The 12,432-nt window shown below is 37.5% G+C and overlaps 1 protein-coding gene across 2 annotated transcripts; it reads right to left on the minus strand.

Moving 5' to 3' along the window:
* Nucleotides 1-262: 262 nt before the first annotated feature.
* Nucleotides 263-12,049, minus strand: LOC108982281 (YTH domain-containing protein ECT4-like). 2 transcript variants are annotated; one of them, XM_018953606.2, is made up of 10 exons: nucleotides 11,931-12,049; nucleotides 10,933-10,986; nucleotides 10,347-10,411; nucleotides 9,825-9,903; nucleotides 7,504-7,568; nucleotides 7,023-7,385; nucleotides 5,658-6,173; nucleotides 4,688-4,900; nucleotides 1,529-1,699; nucleotides 263-768 (listed from the first exon to the last, which is right to left on the minus strand). In XM_018953606.2, exons 2-10 carry the CDS (start codon nucleotides 10,958-10,960, stop codon nucleotides 592-594), a joined length of 1,677 nt encoding a protein of 558 aa, XP_018809151.1. In that variant the 5' UTR covers nucleotides 10,961-10,986; nucleotides 11,931-12,049; the 3' UTR covers nucleotides 263-591. The 2 variants fall into 2 exon arrangements, with proteins under 2 accessions (XP_018809151.1, XP_018809150.1); XM_018953605.2 differs by having other exon boundaries at nucleotides 9,747-9,903.
* Between the last annotated feature and the right edge of the window lie 383 nt (nucleotides 12,050-12,432).

Here is a 12,432-nt window from a genome sequence, read left to right on the forward strand (position 1 = left end):
AGATAATCATGGCACTTAGCAACTTTTCAGATTGACGATGTCCCTTCATTGAAAATAAAGAAGTACAATGCTTATCATTCAAAATTGGCCAAAACAAACAATAAGTGAAGATATATTTAAAAAGATTCGAGGAATGTAGACAAAAATACATGGGTGAACGGGAAGATTGCTGGAAATCCTAGTGGACGAGTGAAGTCATGAAGGGCATAAAGAGGTCTAGTATGATCAGATAAGCAAGTATCTATATTAATGAGCTGCTATCTCAAGTAACAACATAAGAGTATTTGTCTCATTTGCACCATTTCATTACCGTAATAAATCCAAAACGTTGAATAAAGAAAGCATTTCCATGGAGAGAAACAAAATGCTAACATCATCTCTGTGATGCAATCAGGATTCGAGCACAAAACTACAAACTAATTACCCAAACCATATCTCAACTAACATTTGGGATATGCGAAAAAAATTAAACACGCACCAACTTGAAAATACAATAAATTTGAACAGGAAACGAAGGGGAGAAAAAGGGGGGGTGGCGCTCAGCCTATATCTTGACAACTACACCTAAAAACTCTAAAATGCCGACGCTGCTCAGACCAAAGGAATACAATTATCTGTAGGAGGATTCTTTACAGAAATACTCTTCTGAGGGGCAGGGCAGGCACTGAGGGAAAGATTTTTTGTGAGATTGATAAGAGAACTGGGATTGGTAGTTCTCTTGATGCCTCCAGATTCCACCTCAATATTCCTTTCTCCTGTTTTAATGTTCTGTTGAGAGAGAAAAAAAAAAGAAGAGAGAACAGCATCAATAAAATTTCAATGCAAGAGCAAAAACGGTTTGGAATCGGAGAACATAAAAACGCCTTGATTTCCTTTCTAATGCATGTAAGAGAAACAAGACAGCCATTAACCTTAACATGATTATGCATGATTGGGTGAAGTCTTTAGCTTTCACAACAATTCCAAGCTAAATTCCTTACTATCAGGAAATGACATAAAAGTCTTTTTTTAAGTAAAATTTTATGATATAAAAGAGTTAAGCAATTAAAAGATTAACTATGGTTCAGAAACATAAGAGAAGATGAGATGCAAATGAGAAGAAAGGAATACAGATGAGAAGATGAGATGCAAATGAGGCGAAATGAGCAGAAGTTCTCCCTTTTTTCTGAAAGTTTCCATTAGAATATATAAAAAAAACATTCTTGAAATTTATTTTTTTCCTTCTCGGTAATTTGATGTAAAAATTAATCACAAGACCCACCTTCCTCTACAAATATCGTCTAGGTCTCAAATTCTCAATAAAAGAAAAATCAAAACTATTTAACGCAAACACACTATTTAAATTCTCAAGGTCCCAATTAAAACAAGGTTGGTCCCTTTTTTTGTTTTTTGTTTTTTGGCAAGTACACTATGATGTACCAACTGAAAATAACATATTAGTGCTGCCATTTTGTAAAAACATTCATGAAAAAAGGAGTCCTCTGCCCTGGGAAAAATTGTAGCATTATTCAAAAGGAAAGCAACTTACAGAAAAATCTCCGTTACTGTACATATCCATTTGCAGAGTTGCAGGCTTACTGCTCTTGGAATGAAGAGACCTCACTCTACTTTCATAAAATTTGAAATCATCTAACAAAGATGTCTTTGCTGTGTAGCTCTTAAAAATACAAAGCATCTGCAAGCCTTGATTAAGTCCGATCTGCAAAGTATAATAACAAAAACAACAGTCCTAATAAATAAGAAGCATAAAATGTTAACAATTCTGAGAGTGGTTCCTTGGGCAATCGGTGGGTTAAAGTTTCATTAATACAAGGTTTTGTTGCTTAGAAACAAAGTTCAAGATTTAAATAATAACATATCATAAAAGGGATTCAAATTTTTTTCGTAAGTAATAAAATATTGGCATTGCAAAAGTACACATGAAAGGATACAAGGGGGACACTTGACACAAAAGAAGATTCAGTAACTAAAAGGTCCATGTAATTAACACCTAATACAATTCTTTCATTCTGCTCAGGTAAGTTCTACATTTTGTTTACTTTTTTCTTTTTATCAGTAAGTTCTACATGTTTTTTTTCTATAAGTAAAAAATATTATATATCAAATGAGAAACCAAGTACACAAAATGTATACAAGAAAACACCTTGCCCAAAATGACACAAAAAGCCCGTGAAATAAATAACCCAAAATACACCAAACCGGTCCCCAACCCTTGTTTCTTGTAGACCTAAAACTCTACCCTAACACCCAACCCCAAACCCTTGATTCCCCTCGTCTTCACAATGTCCTCCCTTTAGACTTCCCTCTAGTTGAGCTACCACCCTTAGCGTCCTAGTTAATTGCCCAAGAAAGAGGCTGTAACTCCCTGCTTTTCTTGAAACTTTTGATTTCAAGTACGTGGCTTGCCTCAAATGTAGTGATTAGTTCATTGAATTGGTCTTCACATCCTCCATGTGAAATTCCCACAAACTGTTGAATCTCGTTAACTTTAGGCAAAATCCAGTCCGCTATTGGTGGAAGAGACACCAAGGGAGCAACGTTATCCCCAGACACAGTATCCAAATGCACTCCCGACTCTAGGCATTCATCTACATGAGACACTAACTCCAAACCTTTTGGTTCTCCAGCAACTCCATTGGTTCGCTCCAATGGTATCATGGTCTTCGTTGGAGATTCTGGGGTGACAACAAGTCCCTTTACCTCTGGGGTTCCTACATCTCCTTCAGACCTTGGTAGTACACCATTTTCCTTCAACTCTAATGAGGGATCGAGGACCCTGTGTTACATGAGGGGAATGACATTCCATTATTGATGTCTCTACGCCGATACCCGATGTAGACCCTGCTTCAAACAACCTAGATTTCTTTTTGACCCACCATACTCTCCTGGATCTAGATATAGGGATAGAGTCGAATCCGATCTTCCGTTTTCCTTTAACTAGGTTTAAATGCTTGGGGTCTTCTTGTTTCTTACAACCCTGTTGCCTCCAACTGAAAGCCGGTCTATTTTCGAAGACAAGAAAGCTATCGATACCTTCAACTCGACAAGTTGGGTTTCCATATCCTTTAAGGAATTGTGCATCTCAACAAGTTGGTCCCAAGACGTGATTTGTGAATCTCCTTCACTCTGTACTCCCGAAGCATGACCCGTCTTTAGAGCTGCTGCATAGGATCGCCTCACCATTGAGAATTTACTAGAATTTTTGTGCACCTCCAAGTTTTCCTTCCCTAACACGCCACCGACATGTCTGCTACTCGACTTCCCTAGCAGAGCCACATCCTGCAGCACCTTGTCCTTCGCTCCCTCTCTTGCCAAAGGAAAAGTCATGCAACACCTCCCCCATCCTTCTCCAACCACTGCCCCCCTCCTCAGGAATGAAGATAAAATTCCTCCTCCCACCACCACCATATTCTTCTACCGCCATATAACGTCCTCGAGTATTTGAGCAGCGGTGCGCCGTGAAGCTGCATCTACCTTCCCGAACAGTGGAGAAAAAATCTTGTTTTTCATCCTTTGTGCACGCTTCCATAGCCTTAGCTAGCCACTGCACTATTGTTGATCCCAAAACCAACTTAGAAATCACCCTTCGACCCCTTTCAGTAATGGCCAACATACTCCCCTCTTTCACCAGAGTAAAAGATTTAGATTCTATGGCTAACACCATAGAAGAACCCATACTGACCAACTCCCCTCCTTCAACAGCCATTCATCATCACATTGAAACCAGTTCAGAACTCGATACACGGCTAAGAACCACTGCTGAAGACCAATGAGCTAGAACGACGGAGGGTGGTCTGTGACCACCGTGCTGTCTCTCGCCTGTAAGGGTGTGTGGCGGCAGATCTGTTTTCTTAGGAGACAGAACCAACGACACGGACGCCCGAAACGGATCTAGAAGAAAACCAGGTCGCCAGAGGGTTACCAATGCCAAAAGACCCTTGGTGTAGCCGCCGTGGTCCGTCAGTCTATTCTGTGCCGCCGGGAGCCACTCGCCGGCCTAGGTGACTGCAAAATGGATTTCTCTCTTACGGGTAATAACCTTACGCACTGAAGTATCTCTCGCCGGCGGGATGACCAGCTATGGACAACCCTCTGTGAGGTCGCCGGGGCTCGACGATGATGTCTGAGCAGGCGGTGAGCAACCACTCGCTGGCCAAGGCGGCGACGAGATGGTAACTCTCACACGGGGTTTTCTCACAAGTGTTTCTCTCTCCTCTCTCCTCAGCCTTTCTCACAAGTGTTTTTCTACATGTTAAAAACCACAAGAATGAAATTCTTAATAAATTTTGATATAAAGCAACCCAGTCAACTGAATTAAAAGGTGATAGGTTTCATGCATAAATTTTAATTATAGAAAATATATAGAAGTATGTACATGCAATTAGTGTCCAACTTTTAGTCCTTTCGGTTCCTAATAGTGTCTCAATTTTAAACTGAGCAAGAGAAAAAAAATGGAAGAGATATGAAAACATTTTTTTCTAGTAAGTGACATTAAAAGAATATTGCATATCAAAAATTGCTGAATCCTTCCAATCTAGGGAGCTGACTCATGTTTTCTTCTTTTTAAAGACATGAGACACCAGTTTAACACCATTAAAAAAATGGGCAAAAAAAAATAAAGACCAGGTACACTTTGAAAGCAGCAAGCACTTGTAGAGTGCCATAAACGAGGAAAATTGAGTAATACCTCTTGAGTGTCCCGGGTAAAGGTTACAGGCCGATTATCATTGTTCTCCAGGATAATGTGCCGCAACTGACCATTAGGAACATCTTTTATTATATGCCATTTCACTGGGAAGAACCCATTCCACTTGTCAAGTTGCCAAAAGTCCATGTCTTTATTAAAGTCCACCTGCCCAACCATCTCAGCAACGCCCACAAACTGTCCACTTCCATTAACCTACAATGAAGAGAAACGGAAAATGAAAGGTGAAGTGGTTATACAACCTTAGGCAACACCTTTTTTTTTCACAACTAGTAAATCTTAGTTGATAAGTGCAAAAAGTGCAACTCAAGTACAGAGTATACAAGAGATACACAACTTCAGGCAACACTTCAAGGTAATGTATGGTCATCTTTAATAGATTACATCTATCTGCCCACTTCCAAAAATCAATGTACGCTCACAGTTACACATAATTTAAAAAGAACAAAGAAACACCCAACAAAATCCCAAACCATGACAGTAACATCTACTATTTCTATTCAAACAAATTTTTTATCCTTCTTAACTCTATCTTCTATCTTCCTCCAAGCATCAACAAAAGAATGACCATACTATAATCTTCTAGCCAGCTCTTGAGCAACAAAAGTCTCCAATGAAATAGAGATGAAGCAAGAGCACAGAAGCTAGCTTATTAAAGCATCCTAGTTACAAAATCAAAGAATCGGGAAAATTTAGAATTATGTCATGTTTGGATAGTGAAAGTGTTTCATCTCATCATTACAACTTTCACAAATTCTCATACAAAATATAATAAACAATTCAACTTTTTTAAATTCCAATACAATAAAAATATTAAAAAATAATATTTTAATAATATTTTATTCAACTTTCATCTCAACTAATCTCATTTCAACTCATTATCTAAACGGCACCTTAATAGTCACACAAAAAATGGCAAGATTTATTGCAAAAGAATACATTTTCAACTCACCGAGAAGAAAAGAAAGATTGGACACCTGCTACTTTTCTCAGTGGCTTTTGCTTCAGCATCACGGAATGTTGCATCTAGCTTCTTATTTCCATTTGGGGTACTAGACCAAACATCGTACTTAATGCTCTTATGGATATCATCTTCACTGTAAGACTTTATGATGTAGAACTTTGCATTTTCATAATCAGTTTGAAAATCGTCAAGGTTGTATTGATCTCTACGGACAGAGAACCCAAATGCTTCCTTTTCACCCGATGAGTCTAAAGGAGAGCTCTTGGCGTGTGCCCTAGGACCACGAGTTAGTTCAGTCAAGGCTTCAAGTTCTCCAGTCCAGTTGTATTTGTCTCTTGACTTATACCTATCATTTAAATTCCCTGCTCTTCCATTTGGTCTGTAGTTCATTTGACCATTGTGCGGTAGCAGACCTTGTTTTGGGTAAGTAAATGAAGAAAACTTTCCAATCGGATGGTAATCCTTCAAAAGGCCTTTTGAGAAGTCAGAACCCACATAAGGCACCTGAAACATTAAATGTTCAAATAATAAAAAACAATTCTATCACATAAATGAATCCATGATTGAAGGTAATGATAACACCTTCACATATCAATTCCAACAAAAGCATTCTTCCTGATAGATTAAAAAGAATCTTTAATGACGAAGTTTTTTTTATAGGGATGACTGAAACAGATGTAGGGCAAGTAGAATGCAATAGACTTCTCTAACTGCAATCAATGATGGAGCATCCAATTTAAAGAACTTAAACCCCAAGGATAGGATAGATAGAGAGGCAATGCAATAATAATCTTAAATATTTTGCTAAAAGTTTAATTATAGTTTACGAAACAGCTATGCATTCGATAATCTTTTTTTTATAAGTAAGAATATTTATTAAACCACATAATTAGGCATAGCCCAAGTACACAGGAAGTATACAAGAGAAAACACCTAATTACAAGTTATAGGCACTGGAAAGAGCAGCAAAGAAATCATGAAAACTAATCCCATCCAATACAATAGCCGACGCCCAAAGTAACAATGTATGGGAAAACAATCTCTAATTCCTCCCAATGAACGTTCTCTATTTTCAAAACAACGTTCGTTCCGCTCATTCCATATGCACCACATAAGACATAATGGCACCATCTTCCAAACAGCCGCAATTTGGCAATTACCCTGGATTCCTCTCCAACAAGCCAATAGATCCAGCATCCTCCTAGGCATCACTCAGGCAATACCAAGCCTATCAAAAATCTGATCGCACAGAACTTTTACCACTTCACAATAATAAGCAGGGTCCGATATAATACCCTGAAACATCATAATTAGTATCATATTTTTAAGAGGGTTCTTTCAAACATAAAGTACCTTGTTTAGCATCCTGTTAGGTTGTGTATGAGGAAGAGAATTTGAAATTTTGCTAGCAGTGTTGCCATTTGATTTCATAGAGTAAAAGTCATTTGACTTTGCAAGAGGAGTAGAACCTGAAGCACATTTCACATTTGTAACACCAGCGGCGGTTCCATTTGGAACATCCCCAACAAATGTCGGGTCCCATGAATAACAAGGCACAGCTTCTGATCCATAGGAAACAGGTTGCTGAAGATATCCCGAGGAAGGAAAATATTGTTGTTGACCAGCACACTGGCCACCAGCACCCACAAGAGATCCAGAAGCAAATTGGTTATAGCCCGGCAGATAATAGACCACTGAACCATTGTCTTGAATACCCTGGTGTAAAATCCAATGAAGAAGGAAACAGCCACTAATTTCAATTATTAATGCCATGCTTGCAGTATATAAATCAGTTTCATCAGAAATTTCACAAAATATGTGTAGCAGAACATACTGTCTGAGAACCATCTCCTTTAAGATTATAATTATCATCTGACTGAGTAAAGGATCCATTAAATCCTGCAAAATGACAGAACACACAAAATATTCCCCTATAAAAATGAATAGAAGAGCTGATAATTCAGAATCATAATATTTAATACTAACAGGTTCAACATCATCTGCAAATTGAACAAGCAAATTGGAACTTCCCAGAAACTTTTCCACGTTTGCTAGAGAATTCTGAACAAATAGGATAAAACCCTTTCTGTACATATATCAGTAATGAGCTGTCTCAGATGTTATATTTGGGTAAAGTATATAGCTAGATATGGTAATAATGCAAAAGTGCTGATGCTGGTCCAGTGTCTTTCTCGAACATTCAGATTATACTTCCGCTCTTTTTCTTTCATGAGGGGAAGGGGGGGCAGGAGGGAGTGTTAATTAAGCAAAAGAGAACTTTCAATGTAACTGAATCAATTCAACCAGGTCATCCTTAACCTTTGTGCAACCAGAGCCAGTTAAGTTCTAGTACCATTGACACCAGCTGGACACCACGATTGCCACTGCATAAGCATGATTGATACACTATCAAATTCAAAATCTAGCCCATATCTACAAGTTACCCTCCCTCCTTCCTTCTATTATTGATGATAGTTCAGGTATCAAAATCTTGTCAAAGGCAAAATAGCATCTAGCTGTACTTTTTTTTTTAGTATGTAAAGATATTTTTTTGATAAGTAAAAATATTATATATATCAATAGGAGTAACTAATTACACTAGACATATACAAGAAAACACCCTAGCCCATACTAGAGAGCTCCTAATGACCCAAAAAGCCCGTGAAAAACTACCCAAAATACATCAAACCCGAATTGGAATAGAACACACCTCCCCAACCACAACCCCTTGTTTCCCGTAAGACTAATACTCCACCCAAAACTCCCTCTACGACAACGTCTTCATAATGCCCTCTCTTTAATCTTTCCTTGACTTGAGCTACCACCTTTAATGTCGTAGTTGATTGCCAAGAAAGACACTTTAACTCCCTGCTTTTCTTAAAACTTGATTTGGTTTCAAACAAGTGGCTCGCCTCAATTGCAGTGAGTAGTACTTTAAATTGGTCTTCACATCCTCCATGTGAAAGCACCACAATATGCTGAATCTCGTTAACCTTGTGCAAAACCCAATCCGATAGTGAACCCGCTATATTGTTTATCGGAGGAAGAGAAACTAGGGAAACAACATTATCCCCAGACATAGTACCCAACTGCACTCCCGACCCTAGACATTCCACCTCACAAGGCACCAACGACAAATATCCAGCATACAAATCCCGAACCTCCTCAACAACTATATGGTTGTTGTCCATTGTTGCTAGCCCCCGAAGAGAACAGCCCCGAGATGAGGAAAACCACCCGTATTGCGAGTTCCACATGAATAACCAGCACAACACTCGAGACTGCTATGCCCTAAAGAGAATGAGGGAAGAAGACCAGCGTAATTGGACGTGCCGGTCGGAGGACTGCGTAGATTGACGCGGAGGAAGGCGCGCGGATCCCAGCATACGAGTCCATGAAGGCAGGAGGCAGGGTTGATATATTGGTTATTTGAGTTTGACGTTGGTTTTGGTGAATGTATAGGTCAATATTGAAATTGGAATATGGTATTCTGGGTTGAAGTGTGGGCTGTCCGGTTTATTATGTGGCTGTTTGAGTTGCGTTAATTTGCTGAAATATGGTTTGGAATTTGGGTTTTAATTATTTAGATCGAAGTTGAGTTGTTAGTCATTAACACTTAGTGCATATTTTTTTTTTTTTTTTGTCAAACCCTACTGCTCCCTCAAGAGGCATAGAACAAGTAGGGGAAGCACTACCTTCTGTTACCCTATTTTCATCTTCTAAAAGAGGCTCGTCTATTTCTTAGTAAAAAACAAGAGAAAAAATTATTTTAGAATATATTCTGCATATAAATATCTAAACAAGCAAACAAATTACTTATTCATTTTTTTGCTTATTCTGATAGAGAAGTTTTTTTTACGAGTTTAACTTGATAGACAATATTATTATAATGATAGATCTTTTACATCACAGAGCAGCACATGATTTGGTTTGTAAGACCAATTACATAACACAGAGAAAATATCAGTCCAAGCGTTCTATGCAGCTATATTATTCCCCGTTACATATGATTTTCCCAAAAACTTCACGAGTTCTAAAGATTAATGTTGTGGACAAAGAACCATTTTGACATCTAACCTGAGTAATAATAATTGTAACAGCTAGTAGGTGGATGGAAAACACCCTGCTCTCCAACTGACTCACGATCAGTCTCACCTTTGGTGCTAGAGGTAGCATCTGCTGAAGAAGGTATAGAGGAGGTTAACTTAGATGGTACCCCGTCATTTCCAGAAATCTGCAAGAAATACATTTACTTTAACACAGCATAATCTCATTTTTTTTAATAAGTAAATATGCCAAATTATATCAAAGAGTGGTAGGGGCACAGCCCAAGTACACAGAGAGTATAAAGGGGAGCACCTAATTAAAAACAAGTAGGACAAGAATTCACAGAGTCTATAAAAAGGAAAAGAAGCAGGTATTGTAGTGGGCAGTGTCTAATCATATAGAGAAAAAATAATCTCATTGCATTATAAAACTAGTAAATTAGAAAAGGATAAATTTAACCGATACAAGTACCAACTACTAACTTCAAAAAATATGACATGACAAAAGGCTTTGAACCTCAATGATTTTCAAATTTGTAGCCAAACTCTAAGTTGAGAAAAAAGTAAACGAACAGAATTTAAAACAGAAACAAAATACGAGGAAAAATTCGAATAGCTAAATATGACATACCACTTCTTGCTCGCGCAATTCTATAACAGATTCCAACTTCAAGCCTCCTGCAGCCCCAGGCTCAGCTGGAATATATAGTTAAGTAAATCGTGAAAGCCTAAATGAATTTTTTGACATACCCCCAAAACAAGGATCTTTTTAAATACGTCCACAAAAATGAAATTGACTGTCGCAACATGATCAATTCAGGCTGTGGTTATGAGGTCAATTCAGAAAATTAAACCCACCCCCAATCCAAAAAATCAAATCCACAGTATGTGGCTAGTCTAACATCTGAAAAGTATTCGCAAATCCACACTACCTCTTGGATAATGACTTACACTTGGAATATCAACTGTTTGTAAGGGAGGGATTCTTCTTTTCCATCAAGATCACAAAGTTTGATGCAATTTTCAAATTTACACGTCCAAAGGTTCAATCTTCCAATACCAATGACAGATTGGATAGATAAAGCCAATTCTATTGCAGTACAAACAGCCCAGAAGTTATTATTGAATTAATAGCAAGTATATACAGAGACTTAAAAGATACAATTTTATACTTGGACATAGAAGCTAAGATCATCAAACAGAAGACTACAGGATACATTCCTCGATACTCTTTTCACCAGCCATTGTCTATCTTCAAAATTCGAATTCCCCTACAATTAAACAACAAAGAAGAAAAAAAAGTTAGTTAGAAAAAAGCAAGCGGCCTAAGTCTTTAAGGAAGTACAGCTTTGTTTCCCAACAGAACACTGTTTCGAATAAAGGAAATCCTACTAAAATTGTCGGTGGACTTCAAACCGGAGGAATCGCCCAAAAGAATCATTAATTTTTAACCTTACAACGTTAGAGCTAGTAAAATTCACTTTAAAAAATTCTGACCTTATCAAATAAAAATATGAATTGAATAAAATAAAACGCGCGTATAATAATGTATCTAATCTAACGCACGAGGCTCACATCAGCAGACCTATCAAAACAGTACGCACAGAAAGGAGACTTAAATCTCCTCGCTTAAAATGACAATTTGAATAAACCCATAAAATGGCAACCTAAATAAAAACCCAAGGGTTTATTATATGCGTTTATATTTCTAAAATTCCCCAAACTCTCGCACCAAGGAAATGTATCAGATATAATAAATAAATATACTATTTTTAGATATTATTTATAACTCTCCAAATTTTTACAAAACTATTTTAAAAATCCACCAAATTTTAGATATTATGAGACAGGCGTAACTTTGGCCAAATTTTTAAAGCTACGTAACGACTATTGAGAAGTAAGCCCAAAGGAGCACAAAAGTTTCGATCTTTTTCGTGAGAAAACCTTTGTTTAGTTGGCGAGAAACTATGATAAGAGAAATGAAAGTAACGCAACCCTAACATGTAGAGAAATTCCGAGTTATCTTTGATTAGCGGTCAAAGAGATCACAAAATAAAACTTTATTTGCAAATTTGAGAGAGGGAAAGAGGGGGAGAGAAACGTTTCAATCAACGAGACGGACAGTAGAGCTCGAGGAGGATCTCTATCACACAGTAACACTTAATAGTAAAAAAGGTGGAAGGAAAGGAAAGCGAACGTAATAACTAAAACGAACCTCTAAAACGAGGATCAACACGGCTCGGCACGATATGAATCGGAAAACCGCTTTTTTGGTCCGAAAAGCAGTTTCCGATGTGCGGAGAGAGAGAGAGAGAGAGGCAGTGTTAAGGAGAAGGAAAAGAGAAACCCTTAGCGCCTTAGCGGTGAATTGGACGGCTAGGATCTGTTCAAACTTTAGTGTAAGATGGATTTGGAGCGTTGGATGAGGAGGTCAAATTAAACGAGGGCCGATCAATGTTTTGGGGACTGGGCTCAGTTTGTATGGACCGAAAACGGCTTTCAGAGTAAAAAAATAGCCTAATTACTGATATATTCATTATTTATATATTGAGTAATATAAATATTAAAAAAAATTATATTTACAGTTTTAAAGTGAGTAAATCTTATACATTCTTTTTAAAATAAAATTAAGTAAATATAAAATATACATAAAAAAAATATTTATTTAATAATAGAGTGCGTGAACTTACACACTCTAAAATTATATCTAAGATTTT

The sequence above is a fragment of the Juglans regia genome, chromosome 16, assembly GCF_001411555.2.
Source record: "Juglans regia cultivar Chandler chromosome 16, Walnut 2.0, whole genome shotgun sequence".
NCBI lineage: Eukaryota > Viridiplantae > Streptophyta > Magnoliopsida > Fagales > Juglandaceae > Juglans > Juglans regia.

Coding starts and splice junctions, on each gene's coding strand:
- LOC108982281 (XM_018953605.2), bottom strand. CDS start 10,960: ATGGCTGGTGAAAAGAGTATCGAGGAAT. Junction 10,412..10,932: donor TGAAAAGAGTATCGAGGAAT/GTATCCTGTAGT, acceptor TATATATTCCAG/CTGAGCCTGGGGCTGCAGGA. Junction 7,569..9,746: donor TTACAATTATTATTACTCAG/GTTAGATGTCAA, acceptor GTCATTTTGCAG/GATTTAATGGATCCTTTACT.